This window comes from Oncorhynchus masou, chromosome 28, assembly GCF_036934945.1.
Source record: "Oncorhynchus masou masou isolate Uvic2021 chromosome 28, UVic_Omas_1.1, whole genome shotgun sequence".
NCBI classification, from domain to species: Eukaryota; Metazoa; Chordata; class Actinopteri; order Salmoniformes; family Salmonidae; genus Oncorhynchus; species Oncorhynchus masou.
Window position 1 is genome coordinate 74,911,949 of NC_088239.1, and position 21,925 is coordinate 74,933,873.

The 21,925-nt window shown below is 44.3% G+C and overlaps 1 protein-coding gene across 4 annotated transcripts in view; it reads right to left on the minus strand.

Moving 5' to 3' along the window:
- The window catches only part of LOC135518280 (ral guanine nucleotide dissociation stimulator-like), an 87,841-nt gene that overhangs the window by 13,759 nt on the left and 52,157 nt on the right, over positions 1 to 21,925 (minus strand). For all 4 annotated transcript variants that reach the window (XM_064943338.1, XM_064943337.1, XM_064943336.1 and 1 more), the window contains exons 2-8: positions 19,515 to 19,846; positions 17,036 to 17,104; positions 16,289 to 16,482; positions 15,710 to 15,831; positions 14,843 to 15,058; positions 14,216 to 14,404; positions 10,578 to 10,655 (exon numbers count right to left, since the gene is read on the minus strand). In XM_064943338.1, coding sequence (XP_064799410.1) covers positions 10,578 to 10,655; positions 14,216 to 14,404; positions 14,843 to 15,058; positions 15,710 to 15,831; positions 16,289 to 16,482; positions 17,036 to 17,104; positions 19,515 to 19,846 — 1,200 coding nt within the window. The remainder of the gene's footprint in view (positions 1 to 10,577; positions 10,656 to 14,215; positions 14,405 to 14,842; positions 15,059 to 15,709; positions 15,832 to 16,288; positions 16,483 to 17,035; positions 17,105 to 19,514; positions 19,847 to 21,925) is intronic.

The following is a 21,925-nucleotide window of genomic DNA, read 5'->3' on the forward strand; positions in this document are numbered from 1 at the left end:
AGATTCTCTGTTCTGATGAGAGATTGAACTCTTTGCCCTGAATGCCAAGCATCACATCTAGAGGAAACCTGGCACCATCCCTACAGTAAATCATGGTGGTGGCAGCATCATGCTGTGGGGAAATGTTTCAGCAGCAGGGACTGGGAGACTAGTCAGAATCGAGGGAAATATGAATGGAGCAAAAGTACAGAGAGATGCTTGATGAAAACCTGCTCCAGAGCGATCAGGACCTCAGACTGGGGTGAAGGTTCACTTTCCAACAGGACAACGACCCTAAACACACAGCCAAGACAACGCAGGTGTGGCTTCGGGACCAGTCTCTGAACATCCTTGAGTGGCCCAGCCAGAGCCTGGACTTGAACCTGACCGAACATCTCTGGAGAGACCTGAAAATAGCTGTGCAGCAACGCTCCCCATCCAACTTGACAGAGCTTGAGAGGATCTGCAGAGAAGAATAGGAGAAACTTCCCAAATACAGGTGTGCCAAGCTTGTAGTGTCATACCCAGGAAGACTTGAGGCTGTAATCGCTGCCAAAGGTGCTTCAACAAAGTACTGAGTAAAGGGGTTTGAATACTTATGGAAATGTGATATTTCCGTTTTTTGTTTGTAATAAATTTGCAAAGATTTAAAAAAAAAATGTTTTTGCTTTGTCATTATGTGGTATTGTGTGTAGATTGATGAGTGGGAAAAAACCATTTAAATCAATTTTAGAATAAGGATGATACGTGGAAAAAATCAAAGGTCTGAATACTTTCCGAATGCACTGTAGTTATTCCTCTTATCTAGGTGGGCGAGGGCAGTGTGGGGAGCAATTGAGATTGGGTCTAAGGGTCTGTTGGGGCAGTATGCAAAATTGAGTGGGTCTAGGGTAGCTGGAATGGTGGAGTTAATGTGTGCCATAACCAGCCTCTCAAAGCCCTTCATTAGCACTTCACAGAAGTGAGTGCAACAGGGCGGTAATCATTGTGGCATGAATCCTTAAGAGATCTCAGTAACAGGGATCATTGTGGTCATCTTAAAACGTGGGGATTACATACTGGGACAAGGAGAGGTTGAAAATGACCGTGAACATGCCTGCCAGCTGTTCTGCACAGGCAGAGAACGTGTCCTGGAATACCGACGGGGCCCGCGGCCTTGCAGCTGTTGACCTGATTAAAGACCCTTCTCACGTCGGCCTTGGAGAGCGAGATTAGTCCTCTGGGTCGGTGACAGCACTCACACCCGGGTCGGTGTCAAAGCGTACATAAAATGCATGGAGTTGGGTCTTCCTTTGTGATCCGTAATGGACTGTAGCCCTTGACACATGCGGGTGGCGTCGGAGCCTGTGTAGTATGAATCCACCTTATTCCTATATTGTCTTTTTGCTCGTTTGAGGACTCTGGAGGTCATAGCGGTACTTCTTGTACTTATTCCTGTCCTCGGCCGTAGCCTCAGGGTTGTCTACGATATCTCTGTATGGGGTAGCCTTGTCCTTTAGTTTAGTGCCAACCTTGGTGTTAATCCAGGACTTTTGGTTGGGGAAGCAGCGAACCCTCACCGTGGGTACAACGTCACTGATGCATTTTCTAATTAAGCCGATGACGGAGGTGGTTAGCTCGTCGATGTTGTGTGTGTGTGTGTGTGTGTGTGTATGTGTGTGTGTGTGTGTGTGTGTGTGTGTGTGTGTGTACGTGTGTGTGTACGTGTGTACGTGTGTGTGTGTGTGTGTGTGTGTGTGTGTGTGTGTGTGTGTGTGTGTGTGTGTGTACGTCTGTACGTGTGTACGTGTGTGTGTGTGTGTGTGTGTGTGTGTGTGTGTGTGTACGTCTGTACATGTGTACGCGTGTGTGTGTGTACGTGTGCATGCATTACTTTGCTAGTGATTAAATAATGAGTAACGTCCATTTTCCATCAGGGGGAAAAAATTATATGGAAATCAATAATTGAATATCTGCATCTCCCTCTGTGGACACTGCTTATATAAATGAGCTATCTACAGCTGGCTGCTGTTCCCAGTTCAATTGTCATATGATTACATTGTAATTACAGTCAAATTAAGCTGTAAAGTTGCATATCACCACTAGAGTGAGCTGTGAGCATTTTGCGAGTCAGATTGATTCCCCAAACAACCACTAGAGGGCGGTGTGTCCCTTCTTATTCTATACACCACAGAGAGAACAATGACATGAATCCCCTTATTGTGAACAACAAAATACTGCACCTCTAAGCTATTTTCTTTAGAGACATCCATGACAGCCATTTACTACAAAGTGGGTCAATTTCAAAGGGAGTGATTTTAAAGTGGAGCAGATGAGTGAGAGTGAAAGGGTGAGAGAGCATTGATCCATAAAATGTACATTCGAGTCATTTAGCAGACGCTCTTATCCAGAGCGACTTACAGGAGCAATTTGGGTTAAGAGCCTTGCTGAAGGGCACAGACAGATTCTTCGCCTCGTCGGCTCAGGGATTCGAACCAGAAAACATGGCAATAGGAGCATGTGTGACTGTGTGTGTCTGAGTGTCAGCAGAGTTCAGTGAGGACAGAGGACCGCTTGTTTTCTATTCTATGGCGTCTGGCCCGCTGGAACACTTCCTGACACGGCTTAAGATAAACCAGTCGGTCTAATCTACAGGGCCAAGATGGGGTGCTTTGACTACATCTGTCACCTCTCGCTCTCTTTTTCTTTCATTTACATCTTTCCCTCTCTTTCTGTCCCTCACCAAACTAACTATCTTAAGATGAATGCACTCATCATCTCTCGCTCTTGTAAGGCTCTCTGGCTCTCACTCGGTCTTCATTTTTTGACCTCCCCTATACTCTCTCATCCTCTGTCTGTCAGAACATTTCATCTCTCCCTCTGCTTTCTCCCTGCTTTTCATGTCATCTCTCTGCTTTCTCCCTGCTTTTCATGTCATCTCTCCCTCTGCTTTTCCCTGCTTTTGCTTTTCATGTCATCTCTCTCTCTGCTTTCTCCCTGCTTTTCATGTCATCTCTCTCTGCTTTCTCCCTGCTTTTCATGTCATCCATGTCATCTCCCTCTGCTTTCTCCCTGCTTTTCATGTCATCTCTCCCTCTGCTTTCTTTGCTTTTCATGTCATCTCTCTCTCTGCTTTCTCCCTGCTTTTCATGTCATCTCTCTCTCTGCTTTCTCCCTGCTTTTCATGTCATCTCTCTCTGCTTTCTCTCTGCTTTTCATGCCATCCTCCATGTCATCTCTCTCTGCTTTTCATCTCTCTGCTTTTCATGTCATCTCTCTCTGCTTTCTCCCTGCTTTTCATGTCATCTCTCTCTGCTTTCTCCCTGCTTTTCATGTCATCTCTCTCTGCTTTCTCTCTGCTTTTCATGCCATCTCTCTCTCTGCTTTTCATGTCATCTCTCTGCTTTTCATGTCATCTCTCTCTGCTTTTCATGTCATCTCTCTCTGCTTTTCATGTCATCTCTCTCTGCTTTCTCTCTGCTTTTCATGCCATCTCTCTGCTTTCTCACTGCTTTTCATGTCATCTCTCTCTGCTCTCTCTCTGCTTTTCATGTCATCTCTCTCTGCTTTTCATGTCATCTCGCTTTTCTCTCTGCTTTTCATGTCATCTCACTCTGCTTTTCATGTCATCTCTCTGCTTTTCATGTCATCTCTCTCTGCTTTCTCCCTGCTTTTCATGTCATCTCTCTCTGCTTTCCATGTCATCTCTCTCTGCTTTCTCCCTGCTTTTCATGTCATCTCTCTCTCTGCTTTCTCCCTGCTTTTCATGTCATCTCTCTCCCTGCTTTTCATGTCATCTCTCCCTGCTTTTCATGTCATCTCTCTCCCTGCTTTTCATGTAATCTCTCTCTGCTTTTCATGTCATCTCTCACTCTGCTTTCTCTCTGCTTTTCATGTCATCTCTCTCTGCTTTCTCTCTGATTTTCATGTAATCTCTCTCTCTGCTTTTCATGTCATCTCTCTCTGCTTTCTCCCTGCTTTTCATGTCATCTCTCTCTGCTTTCTCCCTGATTTTCATGTCATCTCTCTCCTGCTTTTCATGTCATCTCTCCCTGCTTTTCATGTCATCTCTCCCTGCTTTTCATGTAATCTCTCTGCTTTTCATGTCATCTCTCACTCTGCTTTCTCTCTGATTTTCATGTCATCTCTCTCTCTGCTTTCTCCTGCTTTTCATGTCATCTCTCTCTGCTTTCTCTCTGCTTTTCATGCCATCCTCCATGTCATCTCTCCTGCTTTTCATGTCATCTCTCTCTGCTTTTCATGTCATCTCTCTCTGCTTTTCATGTCATCTCTCTCTGCTTTCTCTCTGCTTTTCATGCCATCTCATCTTTCTCACTGCTTTTCATGTCATCTCTCTCTGCTCTCTCTCTGCTTTTCATGTCATCTCTCTCTGCTTTTCATGTCATCTCTCACTCTGCTTTTTCTCTGCTTTTCATGTAATCTCTCTCTCTGCTTTTCATGTCATCTCACTCTGCTTTTCATGTCATCTCTCTGCTTTTCATGTCATCTCTCTCTGCTTTCTCCCTGCTTTTCATGTCATCTCTCTCTGCTTTCTCTCTGCTTTTCATGCCATCTCTCTGCTTTCTCACTGCTTTTCATGTCATCTCTCTCTGCTCTCTCTCTGCTTTTCATGTCATCTCTCTCTGCTTTTCATGTCATCTCTCACTCTGCTTTTTCTCTGCTTTTCATGTAATCTCTCTCTCTGCTTTTCATGTCATCTCACTCTGCTTTTCATGTCATCTCTCTGCTTTTCATGTCATCTCTCTCTGCTTTCTCCCTGCTTTTCATGTCATCTCTCTCTGCTTTCATGTCATCTCTCTCTCTTTCTTTCCCTGCTTTTCATGTCATCTCTCTCTCTGCTTTCTCCCTGCTTTTCATGTCATCTCTCTCCCTGCTTTTCATGTCATCTCTCCCTGCTTTTCATGTCATCTCTCTCCCTGCTTTTCATGTAATCTCTCTCTGCTTTTCATGTCATCTCTCACTCTGCTTTCTCTCTGCTTTTCATGTCATCTCTCTCTGCTTTCTCTCTGATTTTCATGTAATCTCTCTCTCTGCTTTTCATGTCATCTCTCTCTGCTTTCTCCCTGCTTTTCATGTCATCTCTCTCTGCTTTCTCCCTGCTTTTCATGTCATCTCCCTGCTTTTCATGTCATCTCTCCCTGCTTTTCATGTCATCTCTCTCCCTGCTTTTCATGTAATCTCTCTGCTTTTCATGTCATCTCTCACTCTGCTTTCTCTCTGATTTTCATGTAATCTCTCTCCCTGCTTTTCATGTCATCTCTCTGCTTTCTCTCTGCTTTTCATGTCATCTCTCTGCTTTCTCTCTGATTTTCATGTAATCTCTCTCCCTGCTTTTCATGTCATCTATCTCTGCTTTCTCCCTCTTTTCATGCCATCCTCCTTGTCTCTCTCTGCTTTTCATGTCATCTCTCTCTGCTTTCTCCCTGCTTTTCATGTCTCTCTCTCTGCTTTCTCCCTGCTTTTCATCTCTCTCTGCTTTCTCCCTGCTTTTCATGTCATCTCTCTCTGCTTTCTCTCTGATTTTCATGTCATCTCTCTCTGCTTTTCATGTCATCTCTCTCTGCTTTCTCCCTGCTTTTCATGTCATCTCTCTCTCTGCTTTCTCCCTGATTTTCATGTCATCTCTCTCCCTGCTTTTCATGTCATCTCTCCCTGCTTTTCATGTCATCTCTCTCCCTGCTTTTCATGTAATCTCTCTGCTTTTCATGTCATCTCTCACTCTGCTTTCTCTCTGATTTTCATGTCATCTCTCTCTCTGCTTTCTCCCTGCTTTTCATGTCATCTCTCTCTGCTTTTCATGCCATCCTCCATGTCATCTCTCTCTGCTTTTCATGTCATCTCTCTGCTTTTCATGTCATCTCTCTCTGCTTTTCATGTCATCTCTCTCTGCTTTTCATGTCATCTCTCTCTGCTTTCTCTCTGCTTTTCATGCCATCTCTCTGCTTTCTCCTGCTTTTCATGTCATCTCTCTCTGCTCTCTCTCTGCTTTTCATGTCATCTCTCTCTGCTTTTCATGTCATCTCTCACTCTGCTTTTTCTCTGCTTTTCATGTAATCTCTCTCTCTGCTTTTCATGTCATCTCACTCTGCTTTTCATGTCATCTCTCTGCTTTTCATGTCATCTCTCTCTGCTTTCTCCCTGCTTTTCATGTCATCTGCTTTCATGTCATCTCTCTCTGCTTTCTCCTGCTTTTCATGTCTCTCTCTTTCTCCCTGCTTTTCATGTCATCTCTCTCCCTGCTTTTTTCATGTCATGTCATCTCTCTCCCTGCTTTTCATGTAATCTCCTCTGCTTTTCATGTCATCTCTCACTCTGCTTTCTCTCTGCTTTTCATGTCATCTCTTCTGCTCTCTGATTTTCATGTAATCTCTCTCTCTGCTTTTCATGTCATCTCTCTCTGCTTTCTCCCTGCTTTTCATGTCATCTCTCTCTGCTTTCTCCCTGATTTTCATGTCATCTTCTCCCTGCTTTTCATGTCATCATCTCCTGCTTTTCATGTCATCTCCCTGCTTTTCATGTAATCTCTCTGCTTTTCATGTCATCTCTCACTCTGCTTTCTCTCTGATTTTCATGTAATCTCTCTCTCTGCTTTTCATGTCATCTCACTCTGCTTTTCATGTCATCTCACTCTGCTTTTCATGTCATCTCTCTCTGCTTTCTCTCTGCTTTTCATGTCATCTCTCTCTGCTTTCTCCCTGCTTTTCATGTCATCTCTCTCTCTCTGCTTTCTCCCTGCTTTTCATGTCATCTCTCTCTCTGCTTTCTCCCTGATGTTCATGTCATCTCTCCCTGCTTTTCATGTCATCTCTCCCTGCTTTTCATGTCATCTCTCGCTCTGCTTTCTCCCTGCTTTTCATGTCATCTCTCTCTGCTTTCTCCCTGATTTTCATGTCATCTCTCTCTGCTTTTCATGCCATCCTCCATGTCATCTCTCTCTGCTTTCTCCCTGCTTTTCATGTCATCTCTCTCTGCTTTCTCCCTGCTTTTCATGTCATCGCTCTGCTTTCTCCCTGCTTTTCATGTCATCTCTCTCTGCTTTCTCCCTGCTTTTCATGCCATCCTCCTTGTCATCTCTGCTTTTCATGCCATCCTCCATGTCATCTCTCTCTCTGCTTTTCATGCCATCCTCCTTGTCATCTCTCTCTGCTTTTCATGTCATCTCTCTCTGCTTTCTCCTGCTTTTCATGTCATCTCTCTCTGCTTTCTCCCTGCTTTTCATGTCATCTATCTCTCTCTGCTTTCTCCCTGCTTTTCATGTCATCTCTCTCTGCTTTCTCTCTGCTTTTCATGTCATCTCTCTCTGCTTTCTCTCTGATTTTCATGTAATCTCTCTCCCTACTTTTCATGTCTATCTCTGCTTTCTCCCTGCTTTTCATGCCATCCTCCTTGTCATCGCTCTCTGCTTTTCATGTCATCTCTCTCTGCTTTCTCCCTGCTTTTCATGTCATCTCTCTCTCTGCTTTCTCCCTGCTTTTCATGTCATCTCTCTCTCTGCTTTCTCCCTGCTTTTCATGTCATCTCTCTCTGCTTTCTCTCTGCTTTTCATGTAATCTCTCTCTCTGCTTTTCATGTCATCTCTCTCTGCTTTCTCCCTGCTTTTCATGTCATCTCTCTCTCTGCTTTCTCCCTGATTTTCATGTTGCTTTTCATGTCATCTCTCCCTGCTTTTCATGTCATCTCTCTCCCTGCTTTTCATGTAATCTCTCTGCTTTTCATGTCATCTCTCTCTGCTTTCTCTCTGCTTTTCATGTCATCTCTCTCTCTGCTTTCTCCCTGCTTTTCATGTCATCTCTCTCTCTTTCTCTCTGCTTTTTCATGTCATCTCTCTCTTTTCATGTCATCTCTCTGCTTTTCATGTCATCTCTCTCTGCTTTTCATGTCATCTCTCTCTGCTTTTCATGTCATCTCTCTCTGCTTTCTCTCTGCTTTTCATGTCATCTCTGCTTTCTCACTGCTTTTCATGTCATCTCTCTCTGCTCTCTCTCTGCTTTTCATGTCATCTCTCTCTGCTTTTCATGTCATCTCTCACTCTGCTTTTTCTCTGCTTTTCATGTAATCTCTCTCTCTGCTTTTCATGTCATCTCACTCTGCTTTTCATGTCATCTCTCTGCTTTTCATGTCATCTCTCTCTGCTTTCTCCCTGCTTTTCATGTCATCTCTCTGCTTTTCATGTCATCATCATGTCATCTCTCTGCTTTCTCCCTGCTTTTCATGTCATCTCTCTCCCTGCTTTTCATGTCATCTCTGCTTTTCATGTTTCTCTCCCTGCTTTTCATGTAATCTCTCTCTGCTTTTCATCTCTCTCTGCTTTCTCTCTGCTTTTCATGTCAATCTGCTTTTTTCTCTCTGATTTTCATGTAATCTCTCTCTCTGCTTTTCATGTCATCTCTCTCTGCTTTCTCTGCTTTTCATGTCTCTCTCTGCTTTCTCCTGCTTTTCATGTCATCTCTCTCTGCTTTTCATTTCTCCCTGCTTTTCATGTCATCTCTCTCCTGCTTTTCTGTCTCTCTCCCTGCTTTTCATGTCATCTCTCTCTCTGCTTTCTCTGATTTTCATGTAATCTCTCTCTGCTTTTCATGTCATCTCTCTCTCTGCTTTTCATGTCATCTCACTCTGCTTTTCATGTCATCTCTCTGCTCTTCTCTCTGCTTTTCATGTCATCTCTCTCTGCTTTCTCCCTGCTTTTCATGTCATCTCTCTCTCTCTGCTTTCTCCCTGCTTTTCATGTCATCTCTCTCTCTCTGCTTTCTCCCTGATGTTCATGTCATCTCTCTCTCTGCTTTCTCCCCTTTTCATGTCATCTCTCGCTCTGCTTTCTCCCTGCTTTTCATGTCATCTCTCTCTCTGCTTTTCATGCCATGCTTTTCATGCCATCCTCCATGTCATCTCTCTCTGCTTTTCATGTCATCTCTCTCTGCTTTCTCCCTGCTTTTCATGTCATCGCTCTGCTTTCTCCCTGCTTTTCATGTCATCATGTCATTCTCTCTGCTTTCTCCCTGCTTTTCATGTCATCTCTCCTGCTTTTCATGTCATCTTCTCCCTGCTTTTCATGCCATCTTTCTCTCTGCTTTTCATGCCATCTCCTCTGTCATCTCTCTCTTTTCATGTCATCTCTCTCTGCTTTCTCCCTGCTTTTCATGTCATCTCTATCTCTGCTTTCTCCCTGCTTTTCATGTCATCTATCTCTGCTTTCTCCCTGCTTTTCATGTCATCTTTCTCTCTGCTTTTCATGTCATCTCTCTCTGCTTTTCTCCTGCTTTTCATGTACTTTTCATGTCATCTCTCTGCTTTCTCCCTGCTTTTCATGTCATCTTTCTCTGCTTTTCATGCTTTTCATCTCTCTCTCTGCATGCTTTTCATGTCATCTCTCTGCTTTCTCCTGTCATGTCATCTCTCTCTGCTTTTCATGCTTTTCATGTCATCTCTCTCTCTGCTTTTCATGCTATTCTCATGTCATCTTTCTCTGCTTTTCATGTCATCTCTCTGCTTTCTCTGCTTTTCATGTCTGCTTTTCTCTCTCCCTGCTTTTCATGTCATGCTTTCTCCTGCTTTTCATGTCATCCTTTCTCCCTGCTTTTCATGTCATCTCTCTCTGCTTTCTCTCTGCTTTTCATGTCATCTCTCTCTGCTTTCTCCCTGCTTTTCATGTCATCTCTGCTTTCTCCCTGCTTTTCATGTCATCTCTCTCTGCTTTCTTTTCTCATCTCTCTCTCTGCTTTCTCCCTGCATGTCATCATCTCTGCTTTTCATGTCATCTCTCTCTCTGCTTTCTCCCTGCTTTTCATGTCATCTCTCTCTGCTTTCTCTGTGCTTTTCATGTCATCTCTCTCTGCTTTCTCCCTGCTTTTCATGTCATCTATCTCTGCTTTCTCCCTGCTTTTCATGTCATCTATCTCTCTGCTTTTCATGTAATCTATCTCTCTGCTTTTCATGTCATCTATCTCTGCTTTCTCCCTGCTTTTCATGTAATCTATCTCCCTGCTTTTCATGCCATCCTCCTTGTCATCTCTCTCTGCTTTTCATCCATGCTTTTCATGTCATCTCTCTCTGCTTTCATGCATTTTCATGTCATCTCTCTCTGCTTTCTCCCTGCTTTTCATGTCATCTCTCTCTGCTTTCACCCTGCTTTTCATGTCATCTCTCTCCCTGCTTTTCATGCCATCCTCCTTGTCATCTCTCTCTGCTTTCTCCCTGCTTTTCATGTCATCTCTCTCCCTGCTTTTCATGCCATCCTCATTGTCATCTCTCTCTGCTTTTCATGCCATCCTCCTTGTCTTCTCTCTCTGCTTTTCATGCCATCCTCCATGTCATCTCTCTCTGCTTTTCATGCCATCCTCCATGTCATCTCTCTCTGCTTTTCATGCCATCCTCCATGTCTTCTCTCTCTGCTTTTCATGCCATCCTCCATGTCTTCTCTCTCTGCTTTTCATGTCATCCTCCATGTCATCTCTCTCTGCTTTTCATGTCATCCTCCATTTTTGTAAAAGTCACTTTTTTCTTCCTCTTCAATCTTTCTAGTATTTTGTCTCTCTCTAAGTCCACTCCATCTTACCCTCCCTCCCTCCTTTCTTACATTGCCTCTCTCTTAATGTCCTTACCAGGTCTCGGGGTTGCTGCTGTCTCTTCTGGGCTCGTTTGGGGTTTATTTCCAGGGTGGCGAATTTGGACGTGCCTTCCTAAACAGAAAAAATAACGGACAACATTCACAGTGAGATCTAAAGCCTAAGCCCCTATTTCAGCAATCAGATAACACTAGTTTCTGTTCAATTAAATTAAAGAATCCCCACTTTTACCTGGAATGCGCACCGTGCTTATCATTTATCAAGCTATCAAATGGTGAACATACACCCTCCCTTCTACTGCAGAGTATCAGCAGGGGAGATATATTCCCAAGTTGCACCCCCCCCCCCCCCCCAAACACACATAGCGGCCAACATCTAGATACCTGACGTATGTATGCGTGTGTTTGTTCTGGAATTTGGGGAATGTCAGGGTTTGATGTCTATGTGTGTGTAAGAGGGATTAGTTGCTATCTCCCCTACATAACACCTGCACAGTCTCACACCCCCATGCCCAAGACCACCCACCAGAACAACCACCTTTATACGGTTCAGTTCTATACTGCAGTACTGTTCTATACTGCTGTACTATTCTGTACTGTTCTATACTGCTATACTGTTCTGTACTGCTCTATACTGCTGTACTATTCTGTACTGTTCTATACTGCTATACTATTCTGTACTGTTCTATACTGCTATACTGTTCTGTTTTATACTGCTATACTGTTCTGTTCTGTTTTATACTGCTATACTGTTCTATACTGCTATGCTGTTCTGTTCTATACTGTTATACTGTTCTGTTCTATACTGCTATACTGTTCTGTTCTGTTCTATACTGCTATACTGTTCTGTACTGTTCTACTGTTCTGTACTGTTCTATACGGTTCTGTTCTATACTGCTATACTGTTCTGTTCTATACTGCTATACTGTTCTGTACTGTTCTATACTGCTATACTGTTCAGTTCTATACTGCTATACTGTTCTGTACTGTTCTATACTGCTATACTGTTCTGTTCTATACTGCTATACTGTTCTGTTCTGTTCTATACTGTTATACTGTTCTGTTCTATACTGCTATACTGTTCTGTTCTGTTCTATACTGCTATACTGTTCTGTACTGTTCTACTGTTCTGTACTGTTCTATACGGTTCTGTTCTATACTGCTATACTGTTCTGTTCTATACTGCTATGCTGTTCTGTTCTATACTGCTATACTCTTCTGTACTGTTCTATACTGCTATACTATTCTGTTCTATACTGCTACACTGTACTATACTGCTATACTGTTCTGTTCTATACTGCTATACTGTTATGTTCTATACTGCTATACTATTCTGTTCTATACTGCTATACTGTTCTATACTGCTGTTCAGTTCTATACTGCTCTGTTCTATACCGCTATACTGTTCTGTTCTATACTGCTATACTATTCTGTTCTATACTGCTATACTATTCTGTTCTATACTGCTATACTATTCTGTTCTATACTGCTATACTATTCTGTTCTATACTGCTATACTATTCTGTTCTATACTATTCTGTTCTATACTGCTATACTGTTCTGTTCTATACTGCTATACTGTTCTGTTCTATACTGCTATACTGTTCTGTTCTATACTATTCTGTTCTATACTATTCTGTTCTATACTGCTATACTGTTCTGTTCTATACTGCTATACTATTCTGTTATATACTATTCTGTTCTATACTGCTATACTAGTCATTTCTATACTGCTATACTGTTCTGTTCTATACTGCTATACTGTTCTGTTCTATACTGTTCTGTTCTATACTGCTATACTGTTCTGTTCTATACTGCTATACTGTTCTGTTCTATACTGCTATACTGTTCTGTTCTATACTGCTATACTGCTCTGTTCTCTACTGCTATACTGCTCTGTTCTCTACTGCTATACTGTTCTGTTCTATACTATTCTGTTCTATACTGCTATACTGTTCTGTTCTATACTGCTATACTGTTCTGTTCTATACTGCTATACTGTTCTGTTCTATACTGCTATACTGTTCTGTTCTATACTGCTATACTGCTCTGTTCTCTACTGCTATACTGCTCTGTTCTCTACTGCTATACTGTTCTGTTCTCTACTGCTATACTGTTCTGTTCTCTACTGCTATACTGTTCTGTTCTATACTGCTATACTGTTCTGTTCTATACTGCTATACTGCTATGTTCTCTACTGCTATACTGTTCTGTTCTATACTATTCTGTTCTATACTGCTATACTGTTCTGTTCTATACTGCTATACTGTTCTGTTCTATACTGCTATACTGTTCTGTTCTATACTGCTATACTGTTCTGTTCTATACTGCTATACTGCTCTGTTCTCTACTGCTATACTGTTCTGTTCTATACTATTCTGTTCTATACTGCTATACTGTTCTGTTCTATACTGCTATACTGTTCTGTTCTATACTGCTATACTGTTCTGTTCTATACTGCTATACTACTCTGTTCTCTACTGCTATACTGTTCTGTTCTATACTATTCTGTTCTATACTGCTATACTGTTCTGTTCTATACTGCTATACTGTTCTGTTCTATACTGCTATACTGTTCTGTTCTATACTGCTATGTTCTCTACTGCTATACTGTTCTATACTATTCTGTTATATACTGCTATACTGTTCTGTTCTATACTGCTATACTGTTCTGTTATATACTGCTATACTGTTCTGTTCTATACTGCTATACTGTTCTGTTCTATACTGCTATACTGTTCTATTCTATACTGCTATACTGTTCTGTTCTATACTGCTATACTGCTCTGTTCTCTACTGCTATACTGCTCTGTTCTCTACTGCTATACTGTTCTGTTCTCTACTGCTATACTGTTCTGTTCTATACTATTCTGTTCTATACTGCTATACTGTTCTGTTCTATACTGCTATACTGTTCTGTTCTATACTGCTATACTGCTCTGTTCTCTACTGCTATACTGTTCTGTTCTATACTGTTCTGTAGTGTTCTATGTTGTTCCATAACAGTTGATAATGGATTGGCTATATGAATCATGTTGCCAAGTGTCCAAAGTGCAATACATTGTTAGCTAAGAACTCTTCTCATTGGGAGGATGACCAAATATCTCACCAAGATATTCAGCTAAGATGGGAAACTCCAGATCACATATTTTGTTTTTTACTTTGTGTTTTTATGTGTTGGAAATGACTTTCAGGATGTCCTTTTATTCCGTCTCCAAGTGCGTCACACTCGCATGCACATGCCCCGTCACCCCATGATGCTACTGCAGGGTAGTGTGTGACCACACCCTGTTACACCATGAATCTACTGCAGTGTAACACTGTCATCTCATCTTGGGTGATGACACCGTCTGTGTGAGAGCAGGAGTACCACTAGAGTTGTGTGACCTCACACAGGGGAAACCCCATCACTCTAACTGCCTGAAATCAGAGTGTGTGTGAGAGCACATTTGTGTTTGGGGCACAGAATCAATAAAGCATTAGCAAACAAAATATATACACACACACTGCTCTGACTACAGTAGTCCTCTGATTTCAGGCAGTGGAGTGATATAGATTCCCTTGTGTGGGGTCACACCCCTCTAGGAGTACTCCTTCACACACACACACACACACACACACACACACACACACACACACACACACACACACACACACACATGCTCATTAACCTACCTTAATGAGCAGCTCTCTGCTGAGCGAATGATTATTCTCGTCAGAGAAGATTTCTGACAACTCATGGAAGATGCGGAAGTTCTCCCTGGACACCTCGTCCCATGTCCTCTTCAGCCGGTGGACCGGGTTGCACTGCAGAGCAGAGAGGATAGCCCGCAGTGAAGAAAAGTTCTTCAGGATTCGACACTCCTGAAGAGAAAAAAAGACAGTAAATATTCAGATGAATATCAATGGACTCATTTCAGCACCAGGGGCAAATCAATCCAATGTATTGGTAAGGAGACAGAACACCGCTAGATAAGCTTCAGAATTGTTTTACTCAAATAAGACCAACTCTTTGGAACAGAGCATTATGGGTACAGTAATCATCATGCTACACAGCACAAACTGCCCCTCTGCAGGACTGAAGGGGAAGGACACCATGCTCTACCCGTGGAGCTCAGTTGGTAAAGCATGGCACTTGCAACACCAGGGTTGTGGGTTTGATTCCCATGGGGGATCAGTATGAAAAAGAAGTATGAAAATGGATGAGCTCACTACTAAATTGCTCTGGCTAAGAGTGTCTGCTAAATGACTATTAATTCAAATGTAATCCCACACCAACTTCTGCTAACAACAGTGTCTCACCCTGGCAACTTCGATCCAGCGCTCCACCAGCTTGGCGCGCTGCGTGGGTTTGAGCGAGCGCTCGCTCAGGCATGTGGCGATGACACAGTTGGTGACGCAGTTGAACTGGGTGACGGTGGCACGGATGGTGGGGGCCAGGTGTTCCTTGCCCTTCTTATCCCGCTGCGACCAAATACTCCCCAGACAGTGGTAGGGAACCACCTTTTTAAAGAGCTCCTATGAGGAAGAAGGGGAGTAAAGAAGAGGAGGTTTGGAGGAAGACAAACAAAAGGGAGGCTTCGTTTCTTGCTGCAACCAGAGATGTATTTTGGATGAGATGAACATGTTTTCACTCCTATGCAGAAGCGAGGGAGAAATCAGAAACAGGCAGATACTTCAGAAGGCTTTGAGGACAATTGATAAAATTGCCCGTTGTACACAAGTCTCCTAATAAATGCCGGTAAGAAAGCTTTTGGAGTGACATTTGTTTATGAGTGGAAACTCAACAGCAGTGTGGGCCTAAAGCCCTCTGTCTTCTGTCCTCACTTCCAGTCTTATCTAACAGCCCCTGAAGACCGGTCAAGGAAGCCCCTTGGCTCCAACAGGACACAGTTACAGTGTTTAATTTTTCATTTTCGATCAAATCCAAGGTGACTTGCTGGCATGGAAAAATACACATGAACTTTGTGAAAACAATGAGAGAGCAACTCAAACTATGGAGTACCATTATGGAAAATGATGGAAAATAATAGACAACAATTTCATAGAAAACTCAAACAAAGACAGAGTTAATTATTATTTAGGATATGTTGTTATATGTTGTTAGTACACAAATATGTGCATTTGGGACTAAAGTTTTCTGAGTTTCGTGATGTTTTGGCATCCTACCGCGTCCATGAGGGTGAACTGCTCGGCCACCACCGCTGGGTCAAAGTTCAGGAAGTCCAGCTGCTCATCCTCGTAGCCATTCTCCTCCAGTAGGGTGAACGGATAGCCACCATGGTCCAGCACTGAGGGATAACATCACCATTCATTAGCAAAAGAACATGAAACACACGGCTGGGTTTAGTAAACTACTTAATGTAGGGAAGTGAGGGCCCACAGACTCAGATATACCTTTCGTGGAAGATGTGGATCAAAGTATTGTAAGACAATACAGGTTGGACTAAACTAGAGCATCTGACTGTGTTGGTTCGACTTTGCTTCCTGACACCCACATCTCTCTCGCACACACACACACACACACACACACACACACACACACACACACACACACACACACACACACACACACACGGTTGTCTGTAACACTTTCCCTAAGGGATTGACTAACAACAGTGTTATCTGACTTGGAGTACCACAGGAAACATCTGTGGCCTTCCAATAATACTTTGGACTCTCCATGCTCATGTTGAGGGTCAGGGTCATAGATCAAAAGTTCAGCTGGGAGTCGGCCGGTCATCTTACACTCGTGCTCGGGCTCCTGGAGCTGTCGGCGGTGGAAGTGTGTCAGGAGGTTGCAGGCGCGGCGTTCCAGGTCCGATCCTGGGAAGTTGAGGTGCAGGTAGGAGATTAGCCGTCGCAGGCAGCTGTACTCCGGAGGCTTCCAGAAGTCCTCAGAATACTGGTCCAGCCACGCCCCCAAGATGGAGGATATTGTGCTGAGGAAGAGAGAGAGACAAAAAAGGAGAGTGAAAGAGAGAGTTAAACATATTACCTTTTATAATGTTCAAAAAATAGGGTGGAAATGAGAAAAAAAGAGAGTGGAGAGGTAGGAAAGATACAGCAGATAAAGGGACTAGCTACCATGAAACCGGAGAAGGATAGGAAAGAGATACATAAACAATGTTTTCCCTGAGGATATGGGTCACAAAATATAGGACAATGACGAACTTTGTAACGCGATACAACACCCATATGAACACAATAGAAACATATCCAATGTTCCCAATGGCAGAACAGGATAGTACTGGTGGTATGGAGAGATAAAGAGGAACACGTTTGTAGGGAGGATGTCACCACTTGTGAAGTGTCCTCCTGTCTCAGAAGAATATCATAGGTATAAGGCAAGCAATACAAATTCCAGGCAACAAAATGTGAAAATTAATCAAACAGTCTAACAAGGTCTTCTGTTACTGTACAGCATGTGTTGAAAATAGGCTATTTGGGTAAGATGTATTGTCCACAATGTGTGTCAGAGTCAGATAGACTTACTTCCTCAGTTCTGTACGATCGTCGTGAGTCAGTCTGTGGCCCTCTGATCCAAGCTGGAGTTTGGCATACCTGAACACAGTAATCAGTTTGTTAGTCATCCATCCATCCACCCACCCACCCATCCATCCATCCACCCTCTCATCCATCCATTCATCCTCTCATCCACCCACCCATCCATCCATCCCTCATCTACCCATCCTCTCCTCCACCCACCCTCTCCTCCACCCACCAATCGATTCATCGAGTCATTTATGTGTATCTCCATCCACCCATATTTTTCATCCTCTCATCCACCCACCCACCAATCTATCCATCCATCCATCCACCCATCCATCCATCCTCATCCACCCATTCTCTCCTCCATCCACCCACCCATCCATCCTCTCCTCCACCCACCCATTAATCCTCTCCAACCACCCATCCTCTCATCCATCCCCTCATCCACCCATTTATGTGTATGTCCATCCATCCACCCAGATTTCCATCCTCTCATCCACCCATCCATCCATCCACCCACCCACCCACCCATCCTCTCATCCTCTCATTCACCCACCCATCCACGCACCCACCCACCCATCCTCTCATCCACCCACCCATCCATCCATCCTATCCTCCATCCTCCCATCCATCCATCCATCCACCCATCCATCCATCCTCATCCACCCATTCTCTCCTCCATCCACCCACCCATCCATCCTCTCCTCCACCCACCCATTAATCCTCTCCTCCACCCATCCATCCATCCACCCACCCACCCATCCTCTCATCCTCTCATTCACCCACCCATCCACGCACCCACCCACCCATCCTCTCATCCACCCACCCACCCATCCATCCATCCTATCATCCACCCACCCATCCTCTCATCCACCCATCAATTCATTGAGTCGTTTATGTGTATCTCCATCCACCCATATTGTCCATCCTCTCATCCACCCATCCATCCATCCATACACCCACCCACCCATTTATCCATCCACCCATCCATCCTCTCATCCACCCACCCATCCTCTCCTCCAAACACCCATCCAGTCATTTATGTGTATCTCCTCCAACCACCCATCCATTCATCCATCCATCCTCTCATCCATCCATTCTCTCCTCCATCCACCCACCCACCCATCCACACACCCACCCATCCTCTCATCCACCCATCCATCCATTCCCTCCTCCACCCACCCATCCACCCTCCCACTCATCCTCTCATCCACCCACCCATCCATACATCCTCTCCTCCACCCACCCATCCATTCTCTCCTCCACCCACCCATCCTCTCTCTCCTCCACCCATCCATCCATCCATCCTCTCATCCATACATCCATCCTCCCATCCATCATCTCATCCACCCTCCCATCTATCAATCCATTCTCTCCTCCACCCATCCACACACCCACACATCCATCCTCTCCTCCACCCACCCACCCATCCTCTCCTCCACCCACCCACCCACCCATTCATCCTCTCCTCCACCCACCCACTCCTCCACCCACTCATCCATACATCCATCCATCCATCCTCTCATCCACCCACCCACCCACCCACCCATCCACACACCCACCCATCCTCTCATCCACCCATCCATCCATTCCCTCCTCCACCCACCCATCCACCCTCCCACTCATCCTCTCATCCACCCACCCATCCATACATCCTCTCCTCCACCCACCCATCCATTCCTCCTCTCCTCCACCCACCCATCCCTCTCCTCCACCCATCCATCCACCCATCCTCTCATCCATCCATCCATCCCATCCATCCTCCCATCCATCATCCATCTCACCCACTCATCCATCCATCCATCCTCTCATCCACCCATCCATTCACCCTGTCATCCATCCTCTCCATCCACCCACCTTTTCATCCATCTATCTCCTCCACCCACCCTTCCACCACCCACCCACCCCTCCACCCACCCACTCCTCCACCCACTCATCCATACATCCATCCATCCATCCCTCATCCACCCACCCACCCACCCATCCTCCCATCCATCATCTCATCCACCCTCCCATCTATCAATCCATCCTCTCCTCCACCCATCCTCCACCCACCCACCCATCCTCTCCTCCACCCACCCACCCATCCATCCTCTCCTCCACCCACCCACTCCTCCACCCACTCACTCCTCCATCCATCCACCCTCTCCCCCACCCACCCACCCATCCATCCTCTCCTCCACCCACCCATCCATCCACCCATTCTCTCATCCATCCATCCACTCATCCTCTCCTCCAATCACCCATCCATCCTCTCCTCCAATCACCCATCCATCCTATCCTCCACCCACCCATCCATCCATCCACTCACCCACTCATCCACCCATCCATCCTCTCATCCACCCATCCATTCATCCTGTCATTTATGTGTATCTCCATCCACCCAGCTTTTCTATCCATCTATAATTCTTCCACCAATCAACCGATGGATCTATCCATCCATCTATCCCGCCCTCTGTCTCTCCGCCCCCCCTCTACTCACCTGTTGAGCAGTAGGTCCAGGACCTGCTTGGTGGCGGTGAAGGAGCGGTAGGTGCAGAGGAAGATGGTGACGTAGGTGGAATCGTTGCCCCGGACCATGTACTCCACCAGCTTCTCCAGCGTGCCTGCCTTGATGGTGCGCACCTTGCACGTCTCGTACAGGCTGAGGGCCGCGTCAGTCTCTACACCCAGCCAGCGCTGGCCCTTACTAGCCCCGCTGCCGCCACTGTGATGGCCAGGATGGTGGTGGTGGTGGAGCATCTGAACCTTCCGCAGGGTGATGGTGTACACCGCCCCGTCCTCCACCTCCTCACCGATCTCCTGGGTCGTATTCTGGAAGACAGAGGGCACGAGAGAGAGAGGGTTAGATACTCAATCTTTTTTTACTTCCAGGGGCTATGACACACGTGAAAACCAAATGAAGCCTGGTCCATACTAATTTAGCTTTTTCGCTAAAAGATTGGAGCTGGCTTTTACTTTAGTTACACATTGAATGATGCAATACATAGAACCATTGATTAATAGACTATTGCTGTGTAATACAGTACATATAACCACTGATTAGACTATTGCTGAGTAATACAATACATAACCATTGATAAATAGACTTTTGCTATGTAATACAATACATAACCATTGATTAATAGACTATTGCTGTGTAATACAATACATAACCATTGATTAATAGACTATTGCTATGTAATACAGTACATAACCATTGATTAATAGACTATTGCTGTGTAATACAATACATAACCATTGATTAATAGACTATTGCTGTGTAATACAGTACATAACCATTGATTAGACTTTTGCTGTGTAATACAGTACATAACCATTGATTAGACTTCTGCTGTGTAATACAGTACATAACCATTGATTAGACTTCTGCTGTGTAATACAGTACATAACCATTGATTAGACTTCTGCTGTGTAATACAGTACATAACCATTGATTAGACTTCTGCTGTGTAATACAGTATTGGAGTATTCCCTGCCACATGTTATTGGTATTATTGCGTGACAGTTTTAGACGGAATTTATTTTATTTGCCTCTGGTCTAGGCCATAACAACTCCATTTCCCAGTGACAGACCATCACAACGCCTTTGGTCCCTCTCCTTCTGTTGATTTGTTGCACTAACACACATACCAGTCTGGCCAAACAATACTCACTCCATCATCCTGTGACCCACTTGTTCAATATGGGTTATTTTTAGATCAGAGTCCAACGCAATAACACATTGAACTAGCCCCTTAGTTTCAGGCCAAAAACAATTCTGGCGCGCAACGTTATGCCACGACATGTTCCCAGTAGTTTTTGGTTCCTCGACCAGCTGCTCGCCTCGCCAGCACAACACAACACAACACAACACAACACAACACAACACAACACAACACAGAGCACAGCCTTCTTATCGGATGGCATACAGGATGTGGGTAAGGCCTGATAGCAGAAGCGGACAGACGTAAACAGAGTGAGGACTGAACAGCTGTGCTGTAGAGGATGGACATTATGACTGCCTGCTGACACACTGGGTGATATTTTAAAAATAGTCCAGTTGTTAAAGTAACTAAGTAACTGCTAGTGCTTTAGGCTTTCCAGCACAGCACTTGTTTCACGACACTTCAAAAATGGTTTAAATAAATTGATGATTGAATTTATCTGAGGTTGCACTGATTGACGGTGCCGTTGTCCCTTTTCACAATGGAAAGTTTTGATCACAATGTCAAAAGCCACTGCCAAGACACTATTCAACTACGCAATTTCATTAAACCACGGATAGGGGACACCCACGCAATCGGATGGGTCAACAGTCTGAAGTTGAAGGCAGACAGCCTGCGTTCCCTTTCTGGGTCGTGTTGAGGAAGTTTTGAGCCGGACTGAAACTCGTCGGGAAAATATTAGATATCATAAAACATGTTGTATAAATATTTACCCAAACGTGAGCTTGTGCTGTGTTGCACATGCAGTATCAGTGTCAGCCAAGGGGCTGATCTTAGAACAGATGTTATCCTGCTGTGGTGTCTATGACTATATAAACAATCAGTCATGACTGATACGCTCCTTGAGCGATTATATGGGTCAGAACTTATCTCACATGCTAAAGCGAAGATGGGCAATCTTATCTTTTATTCTAGCCAAGCAGTAACAATTTTACTAATAAACTAACCATAGTCTTTATTCAAGACTTTGATTGGGAGAATTTGAAATGTTAAGGCCAGTTTATACTTGGTCTAAAGACATGTCTGTAGACAATGAGAATGTGACAACGACATTTCATTTATACTCCGGTGGAATGTCTGTAGAAAGTCGCTGCGACTGTCAGTTTTCTTGATGCACAGACATGAAAAAAGTTTAAGTCTATGAGACTGTCTGTCTGTTGTTGCGGTTACTGGACTGCCACATCAA